The 23592-nt window shown below is 40.4% G+C and overlaps 1 protein-coding gene across 1 annotated transcript in view; it reads left to right on the top strand.

Annotated features, from left to right (window-relative positions):
• The first annotated feature begins 1403 nt into the window (after positions 1 to 1403).
• Positions 1404 to 23592, top strand: part of Spag17 (sperm associated antigen 17) — a 213136-nt gene continuing 190947 nt past the window's right edge. Inside the window, exon 1 of the mRNA XM_035451312.1 lies at positions 1404 to 1487. Within this exon, the coding sequence (XP_035307203.1) occupies positions 1404 to 1487 (84 nt within the window). The remainder of the gene's footprint in view (positions 1488 to 23592) is intronic.

The following is a 23592-nucleotide window of genomic DNA, read 5'->3' as shown; positions in this document are numbered from 1 at the left end:
ATACACACACATACACACACATATACACACACACACATACACACATACACACACACACTCACACACACTCACACACACACACACACACATACACACACACATATACACACACATACACACATACACACACATACACACATACACACACACACACACACACACACACACACACACGCATACACACACACACCAGGAAATAAAATACACATGATTTTTTAATTGTGAAAGATTATTTTGAGAAGTGCTTTTTATTCACTATCTGTATCAAGAAGAAGAAAGAAGAAGAAGAAGAAGAAGAAGAAGAAGAAGAAGAAGAAGAAGAAGAAGAAGAAGAAGAAGAAGAAGAAGAAGAAGAAGAAGAAGAGGTGGGGTGGGAAAATTACTTTCCTCAAGTTGTCCAACTTGAATAAAAGTTAACGACAAGTATCTCTGGTCTCCCCATGCACTTGCACCCACATTTACATGTACCTACCTGCACACACATGAACAGGTACACACATAAAACTAAACTCGAGGCCGGGCGTTGGTGGCTCACGCCTTTAATCCCAGCACTCGGGAGGCAGAGGCAGGAGGATTTCTGAGAGTTCGAGGCCAGCCTGGTCTCCAAAGCGAGTGCCAGGATAGGCTCTATAGCTACACAGAGAAACCCTATCTCGAAAAACCAAAACAACAACAACAACAACAAAACCTAAAGTCGCATTAGGGGCCACACAGATGGCTCAGTGGTCAAGTGCATTTGTTCCTTTTCCACAGGACCGGGGTTCAGTTCCCACCACGAATCAACAGATGTTAAGATCATCATCATTTTGAGGTCTCAGTCTAACCAGGATACCTTTTAATGAATGTGGGGTGGGAACCGGGGCTCTGCTTGCCATCGGGACACACTTTTAAGGAACTGGGGGCTGTTTAGGCAGAGCCGATAGAGCAATAGACAAGAGGTGAGTTAGAGGGAAGAGTGTCAGTTCCCTGAGAGGAGATGTCTGGGTTGACTGGGCTATCATTCTCCATACTAGGTTGGCAGGACCAGAGAAACCTTGGAGGAAGCCTAGATGCCTAGATGAATAATTTTGAGTTTCTGCACATTGTTTATTCAGACCCGACTCAGCTCCCAAGAGAACTAGAGAGAGGAAGTGGATCAAAGAAATCAGGAGGTCAGTTCATCACGTTGGAAAATCATCAAATTTACCCAGAGATTCCTGGAGTTTAGCGCCCTTGGTGGCAGCACTTGGGAAACTCCGCTACTATGGAAACAGAAGCGGTTGACCAGAGGGTCAGAAGCCTGTTTGGGGGAAGGGAGCCAGAGCCGTTCAGGAGCTGGGCGTGGTCTCGGTTACCAAGGCACCAGGGACGCTCAGGCCAGGCGTCAGCCCAGTTTTGAGGCCAATGCACCTCCCATTCTTAGCATGGCTCCTAAGAAAGAGAAAGTCACCCCGAACACAAACTCTAGAATATGGGAACCCTCGCTCATATCTGCACAATTGAACCAGGTGAGCCTTGCCTCCCAAGTCCCCTCAGCCCAGGCACCAGGAGCCTGGAACTCTCTCTGCTGGGTTATACTCCCCAAATCACACAGGATGTCCTGGGCAGGTGTGGGGGGTGGGAAGAGGAAGAGGGGCGCTTGAAAAAGGAGTGAACAGGGGGTCTGGGGATATAGCTCAGTGTTGGGGCTGAGTGAGGCCTTGGGTTCAATTCACTGAACCAGAGGAAAAAACAAGACAGGAAGGGAATCTCTGCCCTATAATTTTAATAGGGGTTGACAGATTTGTGTGTGTGTGTGTGTGTGTGTGTGTGTGTGTGTGTGTGTGTGTGTGTGTGTAGGACACAGAGTGACAATGTGATGTCTCAGGGTCCTTTTCAGCAAAAGTTCCCAGATGATGGGCCCCAGTTGTATTGGGGCTGTTATCCTTGAAAACTGCTTGCTTCCTGTTTGACAGCTATCTTGTCAAATCATCTGTGGCCCTGCACACTGCTATATCTTGATAAATACTGAGTGTAAACAGGTAGGACCCAGGGCAACAATCTGTAAAATAGAAAGGGACCCAGAAGAAAATGTTCTTATGTTTTCTGTTGCTTTGATAAATAACCATGACCAAATGTGACTTGGGAGGAAAGGGTTTATTTCATCTTACTGTTACAGTTCATCGCAGAGGGAAGAAAGGCAGGAACTGGAAGCAGAAACCCTGCAGGAATTCTGTTCTCTGACCCTGGCTCACGCTCAGCTAGCTTCCTCATACAACATAGGCCCACCTCCCTGGGGACAGAGGCTCTTACAATGGGCTGGACCCTCCTACATCAATCAACAATCAAGACTATCTCACAGACCGATGGCCACAGGCCACTCTGTTGTGGTCAGTCCCTCAACTGAGACTCTCTCAGTGACTGTGTTGAGTTGACAGCTGAAACAAATCAGGACACACTCCATGAAACTGTATCAAATGCTTTTATCTGGGGCTGAAGAGAAAGCTCAGTGATTAAAAGCAATTTTTTTTTTGCAGAGGACCACTGTTTGGTTCTCAGAACCCACATGGTAGCTCACAACTGTCTGTAACTCCAGTTCCAGTGGACCCTACCTCTATTCTGGTCTCTGTGGGCACCAGGCATGTATATGGTACACATACACAAGTGCAAGCAAAACACTCATACACATAAAATACATACATACATACATACATACATACATACATACATAATACATAATACATAATACATACATACATTCATACATACAACTTCATCTACCTTGAAAATATAGAAAACCCGAGGAACTAGCTGCTCATTGCCATAAAACCACACAGCAATGTATGACTCAAATCAGAGGTTCCAGTTCCTATCACCTCTACCCAAATTCAGTGAGAACCCAAGGGCTTCTGACACCAGTGGGTAAAAATCCACATGTAGGCTCTAATGTTTCTAAGTCCAAGTAGGCATTTGGGGAAAGAAAGGCCATTTCTGGATATTCCAATCTGCCATTGGGAGACTCTTGTAAAAGTGGAGAATGGATTTTATTTTGTCTTTCATTTTATATTTAGGTGTATAATTCACAAGAGAGTTTGTAATTAAGAAAGTAAAATGGACCTTGTGCTGTCCTCCTGGGAAATGTTGCCTATTTATCCTTATCTCCCAATGCAGCTGCTTCTTTCACTATGGAAAGTAATTTTATCTGATATAAAAATTAGTTCTTGTGAGCCCCTAGAAAAGAGTATGCCACTCCTGTTTCTGCTGTGACTTCATGCACCATTACTATAACTTTTCTGCATAGTTTCAATAACGCTAGGAATGAATTATCAACTCTATAACTCCAGTTACGTTCTCAGATTCTCGGAGATGTTTGCCAAATCACTCTGTAAAAGTGTCTTCCCTTTTGCTTTTGCAAGTCAAAACTGGCCAAAATAATTTTCTCTGTTTTTTTGTTTGTTTGTTTTGCTTTGTTTTGAGATGATGTTGAGCTTGGAGTGAGCATATCTGTCTGAATTATCCACGGCTGAATCACAGGATTGGTGGAGGCACTGACACTGTGATGGCCTAGCACTGCAAGCATGAAGCTTCGATTTTCCTAGTTGAAATGAAAACCACCACTGACTATCTTTGCTGTCCAAAGATAACACTAAACTTACTAATATATATGAAACATCACACCTCAAATTTGAAAAGAACAAAAGGCTTAGAACCTTTGTCATTGAGACTCTAAAACTAACAATATAGAAATGTATGTGACATTGACACATTTATGATCTAAAATGGCTTTATACCCAGAAGAAGCTTTACCACAGTTGTTACCTGAGGCTTCACTTCCTATGATTTCAGATATGCTCAAACAACTGTGGTCTGAAAGTATTAAATGGAAGTTTATGAAATAAACCCCTTGTGTCATACTACACAGCCTTCTGAATATCACTATCAAATCTTGTAACATTTCATGCTCCATCCCACCTGCAATAGGAGCCATCTTTATGTCCAGTGTGTCCAGTGGACATATGCAGTTTGCCCTCTGGTCTCTTCAAAGCCATTTGGTGTATCAAATAGACTTGTAACACCACATTTCTTGTGTAGTGCACAAGGGTTCAAATTTCACATTTTGTCATCACTTTCACTCAACCCTAGCTGCACAGTACAAGGGTAGTCATGATGGTTATTAGGATGAACCAAAAGAAGTTGAGAACTGCTTCCTTAAAATGAAAAGGAAAAAGTTATTGATTTAATAAGTAGAGAAAAGAAGTAAGTTCTGAGGCTGGGTGTTGGTGTCACATGCCTTTAATCCCAGCACTTGGGAGGCAGAGGCAGGCAGATCTCTGTGAGTTTGAGACCAGCCTGGTCTACAAGAACTAGTTCCAGGACAGCCTCCAAAGCCACAGAGAAACCCTGTCTGGAAAAAACAAAAACAAAAAAAAAGAAAAAGAAAAAAAGAAAAAAGAAGTAGTAAGTTCTGACACTGACTGCTACAAGTTCTATCAGTCAATTTGTGGGAAAAGGAAAAACAAAGTTTATTGTCAAGACTGAAAAAGTTTTATTTCTATGGTGTTTAGCTGAGATGAGAAAGACAATTCAGTTGTGATATTCAACACTATCCACAGTGTCAGGTAGGCACTGGGGGTCTTGGAATATATTACCAGGTGACAAAGACTATCATAAAAAATGAAAATATTTCCATACAACTGTCAAGGCAGAAACCATCGGCCACAGTGAGGGAAAAAAGATGTCACCTTAACCTGTTAGGACTCTTTAAACAATGCTCATTTCCTTTTCCTTCCCTTCCTCACTCCAGCTCTCTTTGTCGATTTTCTGTTATTATGACGGAACATTTTTGACTGGATATTTTACAAAGGACAGAGATTTCTTTCATATGTATCTGAAGTCTAGGAAGTGCTAAAACATGGTGGCAGCATCCACCAAGAGCCCTGACTGTTCCATGGGGTGTCACATAGGGAAGAATATGAAAGAAATAAATAAGGCTGAATTGCTTTTACCAAAGGCTACCCCTATAGTAATCTACTCCTGAAAAACAACAGACTGAATAAAAGTGTGCAACATAGCCTGATTGCCTCTTAGAGGTAATTAAATTTCATCACGAGCTTTGGAGGGGGAAAATTCAGCCTCTGAAAGCCACCATTCCTCTTTCTGTCTGAATTTGATAACTGAAAGGGTTTTATATAGGAATAACTAGACACCATTTGCCTGTGTAACTGGCTTGTTTTGTTTAGTGTAATGTCTTCAATGATTTTGTACCATGGATTAGAATTCATTTGCTTTAGGCTACATACCATACTTTATTGAACCACCCTCCATTGGTGAACCCTGGGTGGTGTCTCTCTCCTTGATGAGTGTGAACACTGCAGATAGTAATAAAAGTGTACCAAAAATGCACTGGGGTCTCTGCTTTTGAGTTCTGAGAATCTGTGAAGAGGTAGGATAGCTGGATCTTGTGGCAGTTTTTATTTTTATTTTTTTGAAGAGACACCACAATGCCTAACTTTTGCATTCCTACCAGGCATGCACAAAGGATTCCCGTCCTCCACATCATCCCCAGCATCTATAGTGCTCTGGAGTTTGCTGTTGTTCTGAATTTCTCTTTGATCTGGGTGGATTTTTCTTTGATGTTTTATGTATTAATCATCCTAACTGGTGTGAAGTGATGTTTCCTTGTGTTTTTATTTTCATTTCCCTAATGATTAGTGATGTTAATGCATCTTTTAAAGTCCTTCTCAATTATCTGTACTTCTTCTTTTGACAATTTATAAATTGAGCTGTTTGGTGATTTATTATCAAATGGAAAAGATATTTAACTCTTCTACACAAACCCCTTGGCTGCTATTATAGTTTGCATAAATGTACTTTCCTACTCCAAGGCTATCTTTCCTTCCCCTGACAGTCTACTGCAATATACCACATGCTTAGCTTTTCAAAGGGTTCAGTGTACCTTGTTTTGCTTCATAGCTTGTAGATTTGGTACTATTCCCCAAAACTCATCCCCATAGCCAATGTCAGAAATCTTTCTCCAATGTTTCATCCCCAAGTATCATTTCAAGTTGCTATGCTTAGGTCTTTCACCCACTTTTAGTTAATTTCATATTTTGTTAATTCTATTCCTCTACTTCTAATTGCTGAGTCTTTTTTTTTTTTTAAACTTTGCCTAGTGCTTTTTCTAGATCATGTGAGAGGTTTCCATGGGCTTTTCTCCTTTACTTTGTTAGTGTCCTAGATGACATTGAGTTTCCCATTTTATTTTTAGGACATTTTCTTCTCTCTCCTAGATTTACTAAGGTATAATTGATAAGTCAAAACCATGTGTGTATGTATATATTATTCCCATCGCAGGAGTAAATCTCACTTGGTCACAGTATACAGGAGCCTCTTCAAGTACTGTTGCATTTGCCGTTGTCGTCAGGCTTTCACATCAGTGCTCATCAAGAGCAGTCTTACAGAGTTACTTTTTTTCTTGTAGTGTTTGGTCTTTGAAAATACTCTGCCTCTTCAGTATTTTGGAAGAGTCTGAGAAGAATTTGTTTTGCAGATTTTTTTAATTTGAATTAGAAACAAGATTGTTTTACATGACAATCCCAGTTACCTCTCCCTCCCCTCCTCCCCTACCCCCCCCCCCCAACTAAAACCCTACCTATCACATATCCCTTCTGCTCCCCCTGGATGGTGAGGCCTTCCATAGGGTGCCATCAGAGTCTATCGCATCCTTTGGGATAGGGCTTAGGCCCACCTCCATGTGTCTTGGCTCAGGGAGTATTCCTCTATGTGGAATGGGCTCCCAAAGTCCACACCTATGCCAGGGATAAGTACTGAACTACTACAGGAGGTCCCCTAGATTTCCGAGGTTTCCTCACTGAAACCCATGTTCCTGGGGTTTGGATCATTCCCATGAGTCTGAGGAGCAAGAGTTCCCCGATTTTCAGGTCAGCTGTTTCTGTGGGTTTCACCAGCCTGGTCTGGACCCTTTTGCTCTTCACTCGTCCTGAGGAGAATTTTATACTACTTATTTGTCTGTGTATGCATGTTTGTTCTAAACGTATGTTTGTGTATCATATCTGTGACTGAAGAGGCCAAGGTATTGGATCCCCTAGGACTGGAGTTACAGATGGTTGTGAGCTGTCATGTGGGTGTTATGAATTGAACCCAGATTCTCTGGAAGAGTAGCCAGTGCTCTTAATCACTGAGCCATCTCTTCAGCCCTAGGAATAATTATTAAAAATAAAGATGCACACCAAAAGTCACAGTAGCGGTGACTTAAAGACATATGCACTCATGATTTATTTTTGCCACATAACTTTAGATGTTTGTACAGTGCTGAGTTGCTAGCTAGTATTCTTTCACTTAAAATTAAGAGGCAGTGCTGGCACACACCTTTTATCCCAGCAGTTATGAGACAGAAGCAGGCAGATCTCTGTGAGTTCAAGGCCAGCCTGGTGAGTTCAAGACAGCCAGGGATAGTGAAATCCTGGCCCCCCCAAAAAAACCCAAAATTAATCAATTAATTAACTAGTTAATTAATTGAAATTAAAGGGTTCCCTTTGGTATTTATTAGAGAGCACATCTTATGGCCATGAACACGTCCTTAACTTTTGTCTCTCTGAATTTTCTTCATTTATAATTCACTTTTAAAATACAGTTTGAGTATTTATAGGATCCTCAGCAATGGCTTCTAGGCTATCACACTTGGAGTCTGTTGAGCTTCTTGGATATGTAGTTTTGTCTCTCCTCAAGTTTGGGGAATTTTCAGCCATCATTTACTCAAATCATCCACCCCACCTGATTTTCCTAGTGCTCCCGTGTACAGCCCCTAGTAGTGTTCCTTTAGTTCCTTAGCCAGTGTTCCGTTTCCTTCAGCCTTTTTGTTTCTTTTTTTTTTTAATAAAGGCAAAATTATCAATACGGCAGACTAAGGAAGCCCAATGCCTCTTTTCCACACAGAAACATCAAACAATAATAATGGGGAGGGGTGGTAAAAGTTCAAAACTAAAATAACCCTTGAGAAGGTCTAGACACCAAAATCAGTCAACGATCCAAGGCAACAAGTAAGGCTGTCATGAGTGAGACGTTTCATGGCGATTTAATTCCCGTTTGCTGCATTGGGTGTTGTGGCCGCAGCATGGTCGGGACCTTCTTTCCCAACCCTCTTTTGTTCTCTTACCGTATTAAGACAGTTGCTCAGAAGCATCTAATAGATCCAATGCATACATTTGTAAATGGAGATTTGATATTTATTTTTATAGGTCGTGTTTTCCTGTTTCTCTGTATGTCTTATGTTTAGTCATAAACTGGGCATTTGGGAACTTGCAACCATTGTAGGGTTTGTAGATTGTCCTGGAAGAGTTCGGCACATTGGGACATATCCTATTCTTTCGTGGCAATCCATGATTAAGTCTCAAGGTTTTCTCAGGCTAATTCTGGCTTCCATTCTGGCTGGTTTGTAAGCTTTCAAAGCTTCCCCCAAATACTCGATCACTTTTAAATGTCTTAGCTTTCCAGACAGTTTTACATCAGTTTCTCTAGGGGCCATTAATGTTCGGTTGCTGCCTTCTACCCATAATCCCTTTCCTCAGGGATCAATGGCTCTTAATTCCCTTGAAGCTTTCATTCGTTAAAGCCTATCGCAGCCGCCTTCAGCTCTGCCAGCCTGGGTGCACACTCCTCTATCCTCCCTGGCTGAGCTCTGGATCATAGCAGATATAATCAGCCCCTTGTGCAACCTACAGAGAGATCCAAACAGAGGTAATTTCAGCTCTGCTGGCCCAAGGAAAGGAAGTGGCATGGACCATCCGAACGGTGCCACACCCACACTATCTGATGCAGCAAACTAGACTCAAAGCACCCCGAAATGCCTCGCTCACCACGGCTTGATTTATTGCCATGGGTCTTTGATTTCAGTCGCTATACTTTCTTGTTGCCATGGGTCTTTGATTTCAGTCAACTATACTTTCTTCAGGGTTATTTTAATTTTGAGATTTTGCTTTTTTCTCCCTTTGCATTGTTGTTGTTTGATGTTTGCATATGAAAAAGAGGCACCTGGACTTCCTGTCTGCTGTCTTAATAATTTCACTTTGATTCCAGATATTTTTTACCACAGTTCTGATTTTTTTTTTTTTTTCATTTCTTCCTTGCTGAGCCTACAGCAGGTGACGCTGGGAGAAGAGAAATGAATGGCAGCTTTATTCGTGACCATTTACGGGATGTTTCCAGAGCTTTTCAAACAGCACAAGCATTCCTTGTAGGGGCTTGGGGCTCGTCTCGGCTCCTCTGAACAGTGTGCGTAGCTTCATTGCCTGGGACGTATGTTTCCGTTGGGATTTTGTATTGGAGTAAAAACTTCTTTATCAACACAAAGAAAAAAATCTTTGGTCTCACCGAAGGGCTATTAGCAAATGAGGAAGGTACTAAATGCTTTCTCCCAGAGGTCTTCATCGGTGTACCAGGACTCCCTGGAAATTTGACCTGCTTGGGGTATCTCACAGGCGGAATTTGGTGCAGTATTTTGTGATTTATGATAATTCAATTCTTTTATATTTTGATATTATCTGAGGGGAGAATATCTTTAATTTGTCCCTAATTTAAAGAACCCGCTTTATCTCTATAGCTAAAGCCAGACATGAGCTATACAACTGCCTATTGACAGGAGAGCCATGCTGTTCTTTTACTATGGTCCATCACACACAACATTAAGACACAGGAAAATGTTGTGGAAGCCCATACATCCCAAAGTTCCTGCCTTATAGTCGGTGATTTCACTATGGAATGATTTCAGGACAAGAGCTCCTGAACAAATTGGAAGCAGAGGGAGGTAGGAGAAAGAGAAAAGGAGAAGAGAAGGGGAAGGAGAACATGAGGGATCAGGAAGATTGAGTCGAGGGAAGGATAGAAGAGAGCAAGAAAAGAGATACTTTAACAGAGGGAGGCTTTATAGATTTAAAGAGAAATCTAGCACTAGGGAAATGTCCAGATATCCACAAGGATGACCCCAACTAAGAATCTAAGCAATAGTGGAGAGGCTACCTTAAATGCCCTTCCCCTATAATGAGATTGATGACTACCTTATATGCCATCCTAGAGCCTTCATCCAGTAGCTGATGGAAGCAGCAGCAGAGACCCACAGCTAAACACTGAGACGAACTCCTGGAATTCAGTTTCAGACAGGAATGAGTGATGAGCAAAGGGAGCAAAGACCATGCTGGGAAACCCACAGAAACAGCTGACCTGAGCAAGTAGGAGCTCAGGGACCCCAGTCTGACAGCTGGGGAACCAGCATAGGACCGAACCAGGCCCCCTGAATGTGGGTGTCAGTTGGGAGGCCAGGGAAGTCTATGGGGCCTCTGGCAGTGGAACCAGTATTTATCCCTAGTGCATGAATGGACTTTGGGAGCCCATTTCCCATGGAGGATACTCTCTCAGCCTAGATACACAGGGGAGGGCCTAGGTCCTGCCCCAAATGATGTGACAGACTTTGATGATCCCCCACGGAAGGCCTCACTCTCCCTGGGTAGTGGATGGGGATGGGATTGGGGGGTCAGTGGGAGGCATGGGAGGATTGAAGGAAGAGGGAACTGGGATTGATGTGTAAAATAAGATTGTTTCTAATTTAAAAATGTATATATAAAAAAGACGAGGCCATCTTACTGCCACTTATCTAATGATTATCACCATTTTTCTTTTTATTAAGCCTTTAGTTTTTCTTTAATACAAATATTTAAAATATTTATAAACACCCAACCTATTGATGTCCTTCCTGAGATACAAAAGCCTTGCTTATAGTTTGTATATTTTCATTCTTGGTGTGTGCTCACCCTCTTTATTTTCCAATAAGTAATATTCCTTGCATAATATCAAATTCTAGAACCAACCCCCTCCCACAAAAATAACAGGATGCATGAGAGGTTCTCAAGTCTGCATGCCTCCTTAATAGAAGTGACTCTGAGTTGTAAATAAGTTGTAAGAAGTGATTCTAAGTTGTAAGTAAATTGCAAGAAGTAATTCTAAGAAGAAAGTTTTAGGTGGACCTTGCAATTTAAAAGCAAAAAAATAGATATGAGTTCTTTTTATTCATTTTTAATTAAATTAATTTATTTATTTTACATCCTGACCACAGTTTCCCCTCCCTTCTCTCCTCCTATCCCACCTCCAGCCCTTTTCACCCTCCCCATCCACTCTTCCTCTGTTTTTGTTCAGAAAAGGGAATGCCTCCCATGAGTATCAAGAAAACATAGCATATCAGGTTGTGGTAGGAATAAACACCTCCTCTTGTATTAAGATTGGGCAAGTCAACCCAGTATGAGAAATAGGTTACCAACGCCAGCCAAAGTATTAGGGACAGCCCCTCCTCCCAGCATTAGGAGTCCCATGAGTAGACCAAGCTACACAACTGTCACATATATTCAGAGGGCTTGGGTCAGTCCCATGCAGGCTCCCTGGTTGTCAATTCAGACTCTGTGAGCTCCTATGAGCCTCGGTTAGCTATAGAAGCAAACTTTTACATTGGTCTCTTAGGTGAACCTCTCTAGCATCCAATCCCAAACCTTTAGACATTTCAATTTTTAAAAGAGTCTCAATAGCCACTCAACATAGAATCACCTAGTTCTATTCATTAAGCCACTTCCACTTTTAACCATGTCTTTCCTAAATACTGCTCACACCACAGTAATTCCCACCTCAAAAGTACTGGTGACCATCAATAATGATTTACAACAAAATCTAATAAACCTGCTAGATGGGCATCATTAGAGTTGTTTAAAGAATGGCTGTTGGAGATGATATCATTCATAATCAAAATTGAGAGTCAAGTGCTTCTTCCTGGGGCTGGTGATGGAAACACTTGAGTTTTTATGTTGGGATTTCCATCTGTGAGATACATTTTTTTTTAATTAGGGAAACTGCTTCTTCTTTCCAAAAGAGTGTAGGAAATTAGTCTTTTGCCTACCTGGAAGTATGTGGCCCTCTCTGGTTGTACAGCCCAAACTGGACCCCAAAAGTCTCAGGTCTCTGTCCTTCAGCTTCCCCTTTCTGTCCCTGGCACTATCATTACTACAGTAACCAAACATCATCTAGGGTCGCTAGTCTTGTTACCCTTGCTTGGTCTCTGAGTCCTCTTCATCTTTCCTAACATTCTCCTCCTCCCCCTGCTTCTTCTCCATTCTCATGCCCTCATTACAGCCCAATCCCATACCTTTAGACACTTCAACTTTTAAAAGAGCCCCAATAGCCACTCAATATAGAATTACCTAGTTCTATTCATTAAGCCACTTCCATTTTTAACCTTGTCTTTCCTAAATACTGCTCACACCACAGAAATTCCGACCTCAAAAGTACTGGTGATCATCAATAATGACTTACAACAAAATCTAATAAACCTGCTTTCTTCTAGTCTCTTATAACTAATCATGAAATGGGATTGCTATGGGTAAAATAGTGTCTTAGTAGCACAGATCAATAAAACAGGAGACAAGATGCTGGAGCAAGCCCAGCCCTAGGACCAGGTACACAGGCGTTGAATCCCATTTCTCAAGGAGTGGATGGATGACCTAGAACAACTTTCTCTTACCTCTGAGCCTTGTTCTTTTTTATGTGAACACTACAATGCTTCAAAGACTTGCTGTGAATACAAAATAATGCTTATTTTATAAACACACCTGGAGCATGTAGCACTTCAGTAAATGCATTCACTCCCCACCTCTCAGGATTTCAGTCTCCTCGCTCACAATGAATCTCCATGTCCCACAACCAGTCTTATCTATTATTTGAAACCTTTATAGGACATGGTTCACAATAAACTTTCTTCTTTAAAAAGATTTGTATTATTTTTAAATTACATTTATAAGTGAGTCTATGTGTGGATATATGCATGTGGGCACAGGTGCCCATGGTGTCTAGAAGGTGTCAGATACCCTGAAGTCACAAGCAGTTTTGAGCTGTCCATTGTGGGTACTGTGACTGAACTTTGGTCCTCTGGAAGAGCAATATTCACTCTTAACCACTAAGCCATCTCTCCAGCTCCCTTCCACTTTTTTTTTTAAAAAAGGCACAGTAAACCTTTCTAAAAGTCTTGGCTGACATTTCTCTTCCCTTGCCTGGCTCCAGGCTCTGCATTAAACTCCAGGCTTAGTTAGAGTGTCTTATACAACTTGGTATCTTTATGCTTTATAGAACATGAGCTGTGAGGAACCACATCTTACATCCTTATATATACTCTACCATAACTACCATAATTTTAGGTACACAACACACACATAAATGATAAATTCCATCCATTTGCTTATTAAGTCTTGGAGTGCAGTGAAACCTGTATTATGGAAACCAGTGTAAATAGTAGAGAGAAGGGGTGTGTTCTAAGAGCAGACATCAGAGAGCATTTGCATAAAACAGCAGGGGAAGTAATAGGCATGCAAGAAAACTCTCTAGAACACTCAGCTCACGTTTGCTCCTTATTACACTCTGTTGAGGAATAATATTTTTCTCTTATTAAAGGCAGCGATATAGCCACAAATCCAAAGCTCTCTAGAGCTACATAAAGAGAACTAAGCCAACCCGGCTACATAAAAAGAGCCTGTCTTGAGAGGGATGTGTAGCTCAGTCAGTGGAGTGCTTGTCCTACTTACATGAGGACCTTAGTTCAGACTTCCAGCACCCACCTAAAAATTTGGGCATAGTGGCTGAGGTCTGTAATCTCAGTGCTGGAGAGTGGAGACAGGCAGATTCCTGAAGCTTGCTGGCTATCAGCCTAGCCTAATAAGTGAGCTTGGGTTCAGTGCAAGACCCTTTATGAAAAAGTTAAGGTGAAAAATGACTGAGAAGACAGCCAATATTGTCTTCTGACCTACACATGCAAATATGTGTACATACACCAACCAACATGCGTACACACACACACACACACACACACACACACACAGAGAGAGAGAGAGAGAGAGAGAGAGAGAGAGAGAGAGAGAGAGAGAGAGAGAGAGAGAATCCTGTCTCAAAATAAAACACATGCATCTTCATCTCTGCAAGGCCACTGGGTTGTGTTTGTTCCCAAAAGAACCCCTCAACTTTCCATTCCACTTTGCAGAGACATTTCATATGCCAACCAGGAGGCATGCAGGGGAAGATCTCTAGAACATTTAGTTCACAGTCTCTCCTTATTACACCTCAGTGAAGAAATAATATTTTTCTCTTATTAAACATAGCTCAGTGACAATAGCTGAGTTGTGAACGTTTGGGAAACAGTAAAAAGCACTCCTGGAGTCCTGAACAAAGCCTGCAATTCTTGTAAAGGTTTGCAAAGTGGCATGCAGCTCAGGATAGGCATTGCTGAAATATTAATGCCCCGAGTCGCTTAAGTCAATAATGTCATAGAATATATAATACTGAGATGATAATAAACCCAGTCTAAGGAAATTTTGAGGAGTAAATGTGCAATTGAATTGAAGTGCTTAGAGCCATTATAAGCGTAGTTTATCAAAGAGGGAAATGTGTTTTATTGGTTAGAACCCTTGAGCAATTTCTAAGAGGTAGTAAAGGCTTTCTCCCCCTTTTACCTTTTTGATCCTAAACAGTAAGCTATTTCTCATATTAATGTGTATTTAAGACTTACTGGAAATACTCATAATATGAGCTGAAGACTGATGTCTGGCAGCAGGCGTAGTTCTGAAATTGGGTTGGTTTTTACTACTATATTTTCTGAAATATGCCTTCATTGGTATTTACAAAACAAATTGCCAGTTCACACAAAGGTTGTTTTTATAAAAGCCAATGAAAACAACTGAGTTGCTAGGAAGAATGTTAAAAAAGGGAAATGGACTTTTCATAACCTCAAATTATAATTTCTCCTTTTGGACAAAAATGTATTATTTGAACGAGGTTGGAGCTGAAGGGAATTAGTATGTCAAATTATCCCTCCAGGATGTTATGTGTGATCATTTTTATTGCAAGTGAAAAAAGCATTAAATACAAGTAAAAAGTAAACATTGCCAGGGAGTTTGGCAGCATCTTAGGAAAATGCCAGTGAAGCAATGGTGGCTGTTGATCAGGGTTCCCCTCCGGCCATGGAAACCATCACTGGCTCCCAGTTCCCATGGTGTCCTGCCCAGTGTTCCTAGTTTAGCTTCTTGTGGCATTTCTCTGCTCATCCATCTTCTCTTCCTACTCAAGGAGAATGGCTTCCTCAATAGCCCCAGGTACACAGAGACTACACTCTCTGCCTCCAGCCAACTGCTTCTTATCCACACCATCTCCTGAAGGATGCAGAAAGAAGCTCCTGCCATACCTTGCTGGCACACACTGACTTGCCTCCTTTCAGTCAACTCCAGTGGTTGGCACCTTTAATAGTTACCTGTTTGGAACTGTTGCTCTGTAATTTCAACCTACCCTTCTGAATGCCTATCATCTTACACTACAGATCCCCAGACACCCGGCCTCCTAATGCTTCAGGTTTGTTCTCTGCTGACTACAGCATCTCATAGTGATGGCACATAGCAGTCCTTCCTCCCAGATAACCAACTGGATTAAATATACTGATGCCACACTGCTGTCTTAGCCTTTTAGCCTTCTTTGGCTTTGAATTTGAAAGTCAGTTGCAGCTTACAAGTCATGGCAATGACTTCAAGATGATCTTCAAACCTTGGTTACTACTGCAAGACAGTGACCATACCTCCCCACCAACATTAAAACCATTGCTGAACTGTCTTAAGGCATCCAACAAAGAGAAATGCTACTGTGCTTAATAAATAAGGCTTCACATATCCAAATGCCAACTCTGTGTTGTGTCCCCTGCAGATCATGATCTTGACTGAGATGGTTTTTCACCAAGATGCTAACAAAAGCTAACAACCCTCACTGATGCATTTCCAAGCCCTCTTCCCCAGTCCATGATCAACTCCTCAGTCTTGTTGGCTTCACCTTTGAAATCCTCTAATATCTCCACCCCCACACTGTCTCCCTGCTGCGCCTAACCCAAGCCATGGCCATTTTCTGCCCATGCTACAAAGTAACCAAGAGTGTCAACGATTTGTCTGTTCCTCCCATGCTTGCTGCCTCAACCTCTAGTCCCCATAAAGCAGCTGCGTAGATCCTCCCAGAGGCCGTTTGGACGTTTCTGGCCTCTCTTGACTGTTTCACCCTGTCATCTGGCCCACTGTAACCAAACTGGTTGTTTGGCTGATCCTTAAGCCATCAGAAAACACATGACTGTCTTGGACCTTGTTTTGCTGTGCCTGGAAGTTATGCAACCAATGCTTTTCCAATCCTCCTTCAGGTTCTGCTCCCTGGATGCCCTGCTGGAAGGACAGGACATATACCCTGAATGGAATCACTATCCCTCATACTCCTTTCCTGCCACATGAGACCAGCCTCTGAGAGGGCAGGGACTGACTCATTTACTGGGGGTTGCCAACTCCCTGTCTAGCATGGAGGAGCTCAGATGTGCCTCCTTAAAAAAAAAACAAAAAAAAAAAAAAAAAAAAAAAAAAAAAAAAAAAAAAAAAAAAAAAAAGCTGGCAATGCCCACTGAGAAGGAGCTCTTGGTGACAGTTATCATTGCTATAAGGTGTAGCAACTCAATAAATGCATGACAGTAGAAGGTATGCTTAACCTATATAAATATGCATAGTTGTTATTTCTAATGTCACTTCATACATAAACTTCAAGCTCAGCATACAACTGAACAAGTCTCCCCAAATCCTTATGCATTGTCTTTGCTGCTATGACTATCCCACTCAGTATCATTGAAATCATCCATGGGACCCCCGACATGAAAATGACCAGCAATTCTGGCCTGTTCTTTGCTTCTAACCAACCCTTCAGTTCCACCTCACAATTTCTACTCAGCACCATTCCAATAACCTCACCTTTCTCCACCTGTCTTCATTCAGCAGTGAATGTATATACAAAATATGCTAACAGTCATCCTATGTCAATCAAGACACTTATAAAAATGTAAGTCAGTAAGTAAGTCTCTAAGCTATATCTTGGTAAATAGCTTGTCAGATAATATGATTTTTGTTTACTAATTATCAAATTGATCTAATAATTTCAGAATCATGTGCTGACTTTTAATTGGTATATTCTTTTTTTATGTTGGTATAGTGTTTTGGTTAGCATGATTTTCACTCCTTAAGTGATACACTTGTCTAGGAAGGTGTGTTTCCAAGATCATCCCTGGGCATATCCACAGCTTCCCCACTGAACCAATAACCAATAATAGAATGTGTGTGTAGTACCCTATACACAGAAGCCTTATTGGTATTTTTCACATATTCAAAAAAGCCTTTCAGCTTTTGCTAAACTTTTAGTATTATATTCAAAGCTTTTGTAGTCCTCGTACTTTATGAGATTTGGGCACATGTAATTATTTTCTTTATTATTAAGTGAAGCCATGAAATTCTTAGAATGTCACATTTTACTAATTTAATGTTTATAAATTAACTTTATGTTTATATTTTAAATATAGATGTTATCATGTATAATATTTATACTGAATAAATTATAAATAATTTTACATATTTTGATCACTCTGCATTTCCTGAGTTATGAACCACAATGAAACTAGCATTTGGGACTGAACACACAGAGTATTCCACTGTAGTGGACTAACAATAAACCCATTCCCATTCAATAATTAAATAATCAAATAGTATTTCTCTTAGAATTGATAACTCATTTTGCCTTGTTTCAAATTGTACTTTTTAACTTCTTTGTTTTATGTATTTTCTCGTTGCTTTATTGTTTAGGTTAGTATAAAGGGTTCATTGAAGTGTGCTCATACCTCTGCATCCTTATGGTTTGGTCTCATTCGTGACCCTTCTATCAGCCTCCCAACTGGTCCCCTTCCTTTCGCCAGTTACTCCAAATATCTATTTTCCTATTGCATGTATTCCATCATTTCCTCTACTTCCCACGTATCTTAAAATCGCTTCCTACCTTCTCATGATCCCCTTTCTAGTTTCATGACTCCCCACATAAATAAACATGCACATATATGCATACACACAGAAATATTTTAAGCCTAAATTCCTCCCATGAGTGAAAACATACAATGTTTATTTTTCTGAGTCTGGCTTGTTTCACTTAACATAATGGTTTCCAGTTTCAGCCATCTTCCTGCACATGTCATGATTTCATTTTTCTTTAGGGCTGTATAAAATTCCATGTGTCTATGTGCACCACATTTTCTTTATCCATTCACCTGTTAGTGGGTGTCTAGGCAAGCTCGCTCCTGTAGCTGTTGTGAATGGTACAGCAATAAACACAGAAATGCAGGTGCCTCTGTAGTGCCACCTTTCTCAGCATGATTTATTGAAGAAGTTTTCTTACAATGTATGTTTTTGAGAGCTTTGTTGAAAATTACATGGCTATAGTTATGTGGGTTTGTTTCTGGGTCCTCTATTCTATCCCAGTGGTCTTCCTGTCTGCCTTTGCACTGTTACCATGCTGTGTTTGTTGATATGGCTTGGGAATGTAATTTGAAATTGGATGCCTCCAGCATTGTTCTCTCTGCTAAGATTTGCTTTGGCTAATTGATATCTTCTGTGTTTTCATATGAATTTTGGGATTTGCTTTCTTGTTCTATGAGTAATGTTATTGGGACTATGATGGGGATGACACTGAATGTGTAAATTGCTTTTGGCAATACAGCCATTCTCACAGTGTTTATTCTGTCTATCCATGAGCAAGGGAGGTCTTGCCACCTTCCAGTTTGTTGTTCAGTGTATTAAATATCATAAAGACTGTAGAAGTCTCTTACTTGCTTTGTTGGAGTTATTCCTAGGTATCTTATTTTTATGAAGCTATCAGCAATGTTTTCCACTGAGTTTTTCATGTAATTCATTGCATTTTAAATTTCCAATAATTCTGTTTTTAAAATTTCATTGCTGAATTTTCTTCTATGTTGCTAAGTTTTCATCCAAATTGATGATTTTCTCAGTGTGTTTTTGTTTCCTAATTTTTCTTCTATGTTCTTGACTTTTCCTTCTGGGTCTTGGACTAAATTCATCTGCCTGGCCATTCATTCCTTTTTCAAGTCATTGGGCACTTTTTACCAGAAAACCTTTGAAATATTCACCTATAATGAGACTTGTTTCAGAATCTGTGAGCTCGGTGGCTGAGGAGTTATGATCATCTAGAGCAGTCCTGTTGCGTGGCTCCTTTATGTTGATTGTGTTTCTGTTTCAATTTGCACATCTATTGTTTAGGACAACTCTTCAGGATTTGAGAGATTTTATTAATGAACAGATTACTCATGACAATGCAATTACCATTACCATTCTGTGAAAAGGAAACAGACTGTGGCAACAGCAACATTAAACCATACAAAATATAGAAGCACACTTAAAACCAGTTATAATCTACAATCACATCACCAGTGACTACAATGCTGCAACAGAAAACTGCTGTTGACTATGGTATGACAGTGAAAACTGTAGAAATAGTGAATAAATGAGAAAAGATAAGGAGATGTATTACTTAGTTGGGTTATTACTGCTGTGATGAAACACCATGACCAAAAGCAACTTGTGGGAAAGGGATTTATTTTACTCATAGTTCCATATCATCAAAAATGGTGAGGGCAGGAACTCACACAGGGCAGGAACCTCCAAGAAGGAGCTGATGCAGAGACCACAGAGGGATGCTGCTTACTGGCTTGCTTTCTCATGACTTGCTTTCTTATAGAACTCTGGACCAGCATCCCAGAGGTAGCTACACTCTACCGCTTACTAAGAAAATGTGCTGCAAGCTGTCTACTGCCTGATATTATGAAGGCATTTTCTCAATTGATGCTCTCTCCTCTCTGATGATTCTAGCTTGTGTCAAGATGACAGTGGAGAGTCTAACTTAAATGCTCTTCCCCTATAAGGAGATTGATGACTACCTTAAATGTCATCCTACAGCCTTCATCCAGTAGCTGATGAAAGCAGAAGCAGAGATCCACAGCTAAGCACAGAGCCAAACTCCTGGAATCCAGTTGTAGAGAGGGAGGAATGATAAGCAAAGGGGTCAAGACCATGCTGGGAAAACCCACAGAAACAGCTGACCTGAGCAAGTGGGAGCTATGGATCCCAGCCTGACAGCTGGGGAATCAGCATAAGACTGAACCAGGCCGTCTGAACGTGGATGTCAGTTAGGAGGTCTGGACAGTCTATGGGGCCTCTGGCAGTGGAACCAGTATTTATCCTTAGTACACAAATGGATTTGGGAGCCCATTCCTCATGGAGGGATACTCTCTCAGCCTAAACACATAGGGGAGGGCCTAGCCCTGCCCCAAATAATGTGACAGACTTTTAATGATTCCCCCGAGGAAGGCCTCACCCTCAAGGCCTGGGGAGTGGAAGGGGTTGGGATGGGAAGGCTGGTGGAGGGCATGCAAGGATGGAAAGGAGAGGGAACTGGGATTGATATGTAAAATAAGGTTGTTTCTAATCTAAATAAAAATTTAGATGAAGAAAAAAAGATGACACAAAACTAGCCAGTACAACATACAAGGGGGAGAAAAAGAGGAAAAATGGGTTAAACAAAGGAAAGCAAAGAACAGAAAAGAGCAGATATGGTGGTAAGAAAGGGAAAAGAACAAGAAATTACTAAAATTTACAAAGGGGAAAAACAGCTCAAAATCAAAATTAGATGAATATGTGTGTATAAAATAAAAACATTAAAATTTAAAAATAAAAACATAACGAAATATTTCAGTTTCATCAGGATACTGTAACTTATAGAAGCAGGAAGGAAGAAAATGATGGTAGAAAAGATAAAAAGAAACTAAGGTTAAAAATATTGTTCAAGGATTTGCATTTGCCCTCTTTGGGATCTCCTTGCCTGGGGACTGCAGGCAGGTTGATTTGCCCCAGGTGGATAAAGCCATCCACAGTCTGCTGATATCCCAGTGCTAGTCCTGTCTGCACCCACCGGGAGAGGAAGTATCTCAGACATGCCTTCACCCACCTTGAGAACCATCAGAGTATCTCACCTGCTTGCACCCACCAGAAGAGAACCTTGGACCCATACCCACCAGAAGAGGAAGAAACCCCACCTACACCCACTTGAAGAAGGGATGGGAAGATAATAATATAAGAACACATTTAACAACAGAAAAAACCAATATGACACTAGCAAGACATGAACATTTCCAACACAGATTAAGCAGAGAACGACCTTAAAAACAACTTCATGAATATGATAGAGACCCTCAAAGATGATATGATAAAAAATCCTTTAGAGAAATGGAAGAAAAAACAAACAAAATCTTCAAGAAATAGAGGAAAAGACAAGCCAAAAATTGCAAGAAACAATTCAAACAGTGCAAGGTTTGAAAGCTGAAATAGAAAAAATAAATGGTAGAAAATAAAAAAAAGAACACAGTCTGAGGCAATGCTGGAATTAGAAAAGCTGGGTAAACAACCAGGAACTACAGATGCAAACATAACCAACAGACTACAAGAGACAGAAGAGAGAATCTCAGGCGTTGAAGATACACTAGGAGAAATAGGTTCATCAACCAAAGAAAATCTTAAGTCCAAAAAATCCCAAACACAAAATATCCGGGAAATATGGACACAGTGAAAAGGAAAAACTTAAGAATAATAGGGGTATAGAAGAAGGTGAAGAAACCCAAATCAAAGTGCAGAAAAGATATTCAACAAAATCATAGATGAAAACTTTTCCAACCTAAAGAAAGACATGTCAATGAAAGTACAAGCTTACAGAATACCAAACAGACTGGACCATAAAAAGGTCCCCTCACCACACAATAATCAAAACACCAAACATACAGAATAAAGAAAGAATATTAAAAGCAGTAAAGGAAAAAGGCCATGTAACACATATAAAGGAAAACCTATCAGAATTACACCTGACTTCTTCTCCATGGGAACTCTGAAAGCCAGAAGGTCCTGGACAGATATTCTACAAACACAAAGAGACCACAGATGACAGCCCAGACTAATATACCCAGCAAAGCTTTCAATCAATATTGATGAAGAAAACAAGATATTCCATGACAAAAGCAGATTTAAACAATACATATTCACTAATCCAGCCTTACAGAAAGTACTGGAAGGAAAACTCCAACCTAGGGAAATTAATTAACTCAAAAACCATAGGCATTAGATAATCCCACTTTACCAAAAACCAAAAGAAAAAAGCAGGGTAAATCCACACACAATAACACAACCAACAACAAATCCAAAACAAACAAGAATTAAAAATCAATGCACCTTAATTTCCCTCAATATTAATGTCTTAACTTGCCTATAAAAAAACACAGGCTAACAGAATGGATACAAAAACAGAACCCATCCTTCCGCTGCATACAAAAAACACATCTCAACTTCAAAGACAGACATTATCTCAGAGTAAAGGGTTGGGAAAAGATTTCCTAATCAAATGGACCCAAGAAACAAGCAGGCTAGCTATCCTAATATCTAACAAATTAGACTTCAAACTAAAATCAATCAAAAGAGATAAAGAAGATTATTTCATATTCATCAAAGGAAAAAATCCATCAGGATGGAATCTCAATTCTGAACATCTATGCCCCAAACACAAAGGCACCCACGTTCGTAAAGGAAACATTACTGAAACTCAAATAACACATAAAAACCTCACACACTTATAGTGGAAGACTTCAACACAACTATCTCACCATTAGACAGGATCACCAGACAGAAACTTAACAAAGACACAAGAGAACCAACAGAAGTTATGACCCAACTGAGTTTAACAGACATCTATAGAACATTCCATCCAAACACAAAAGAATATACCTTCTTCTCAGCACCACATGAAACCATCTCTAAAATCGACCACATACTCCGAAACATAGCAAGCCCCAATAGATACAAAAAAAAAAAAAAAAAAAAAACTGGAATACCCCCCAGTAGCTTATCAGACCACCATCTTTCAAAGTTATAATTCAACAACAACACAAATTGCAGAAACCCTACAAGCTTGTGGAAATTGAACAATGAGCAATTGCACCATTCCTGGGTCAAGGAAGAAATAAAGAAAGAAATTAAAGACTTCCTAGAATTCAATGAAAATGAAGACACAACATACCCAAATTTATGTGACACTTTGAAAGCAGTGCTAAGAGGCAAGTTCATAGCACTAAGTGCCCACATGTAGGAACTGGACAACAGTATCACTAGAGAATTAACAGCACAACTGAAAGCTCTAGAACAAAAAGAAGCAAACTCACCCCAGAGAAGTAGACATCAGGAAATGATCAAATTGAGGGCTGAAATCAATGAAGTAGAAACAAAGAAAACAATACAAAGAATCAATGTAACAAGGAGTTGGTTCTTTGAGAAAGTCAACAAGATAGACAAACATTTATCCAAACTAACCAAAAGGCAGAGAAAGAGAACATGCAAATTACCAAAATCAGAAATGAAAATTGGGACATAACAAGATACTGATGAAATCCAGAGAATCTTCAGGTCACACTTTGAAAACCTGTACTCCACAAAAATCAAAAATTTAAAGGAAATGGACAATTTTCTGGACAGTTATCACTTACCAAAATTGAATCAAGAACAGAAAAGCAACTTAAACAGACCTATAACCCCTAATGAAATAGAAGCAGTCATCAAAAGTCCCCAAACCACAAAAAACCCAGGGCCAGATGGCTTCCGT

Source organism: Cricetulus griseus, assembly GCF_003668045.3.
Source record: "Cricetulus griseus strain 17A/GY chromosome 1 unlocalized genomic scaffold, alternate assembly CriGri-PICRH-1.0 chr1_0, whole genome shotgun sequence".
In the NCBI taxonomy this organism is placed as follows: Eukaryota; Metazoa; Chordata; class Mammalia; order Rodentia; family Cricetidae; genus Cricetulus; species Cricetulus griseus.
The sequence above is the reverse complement of the archived record's forward strand: the minus strand, read 5'-3'. Positions and strand labels throughout refer to the sequence as shown.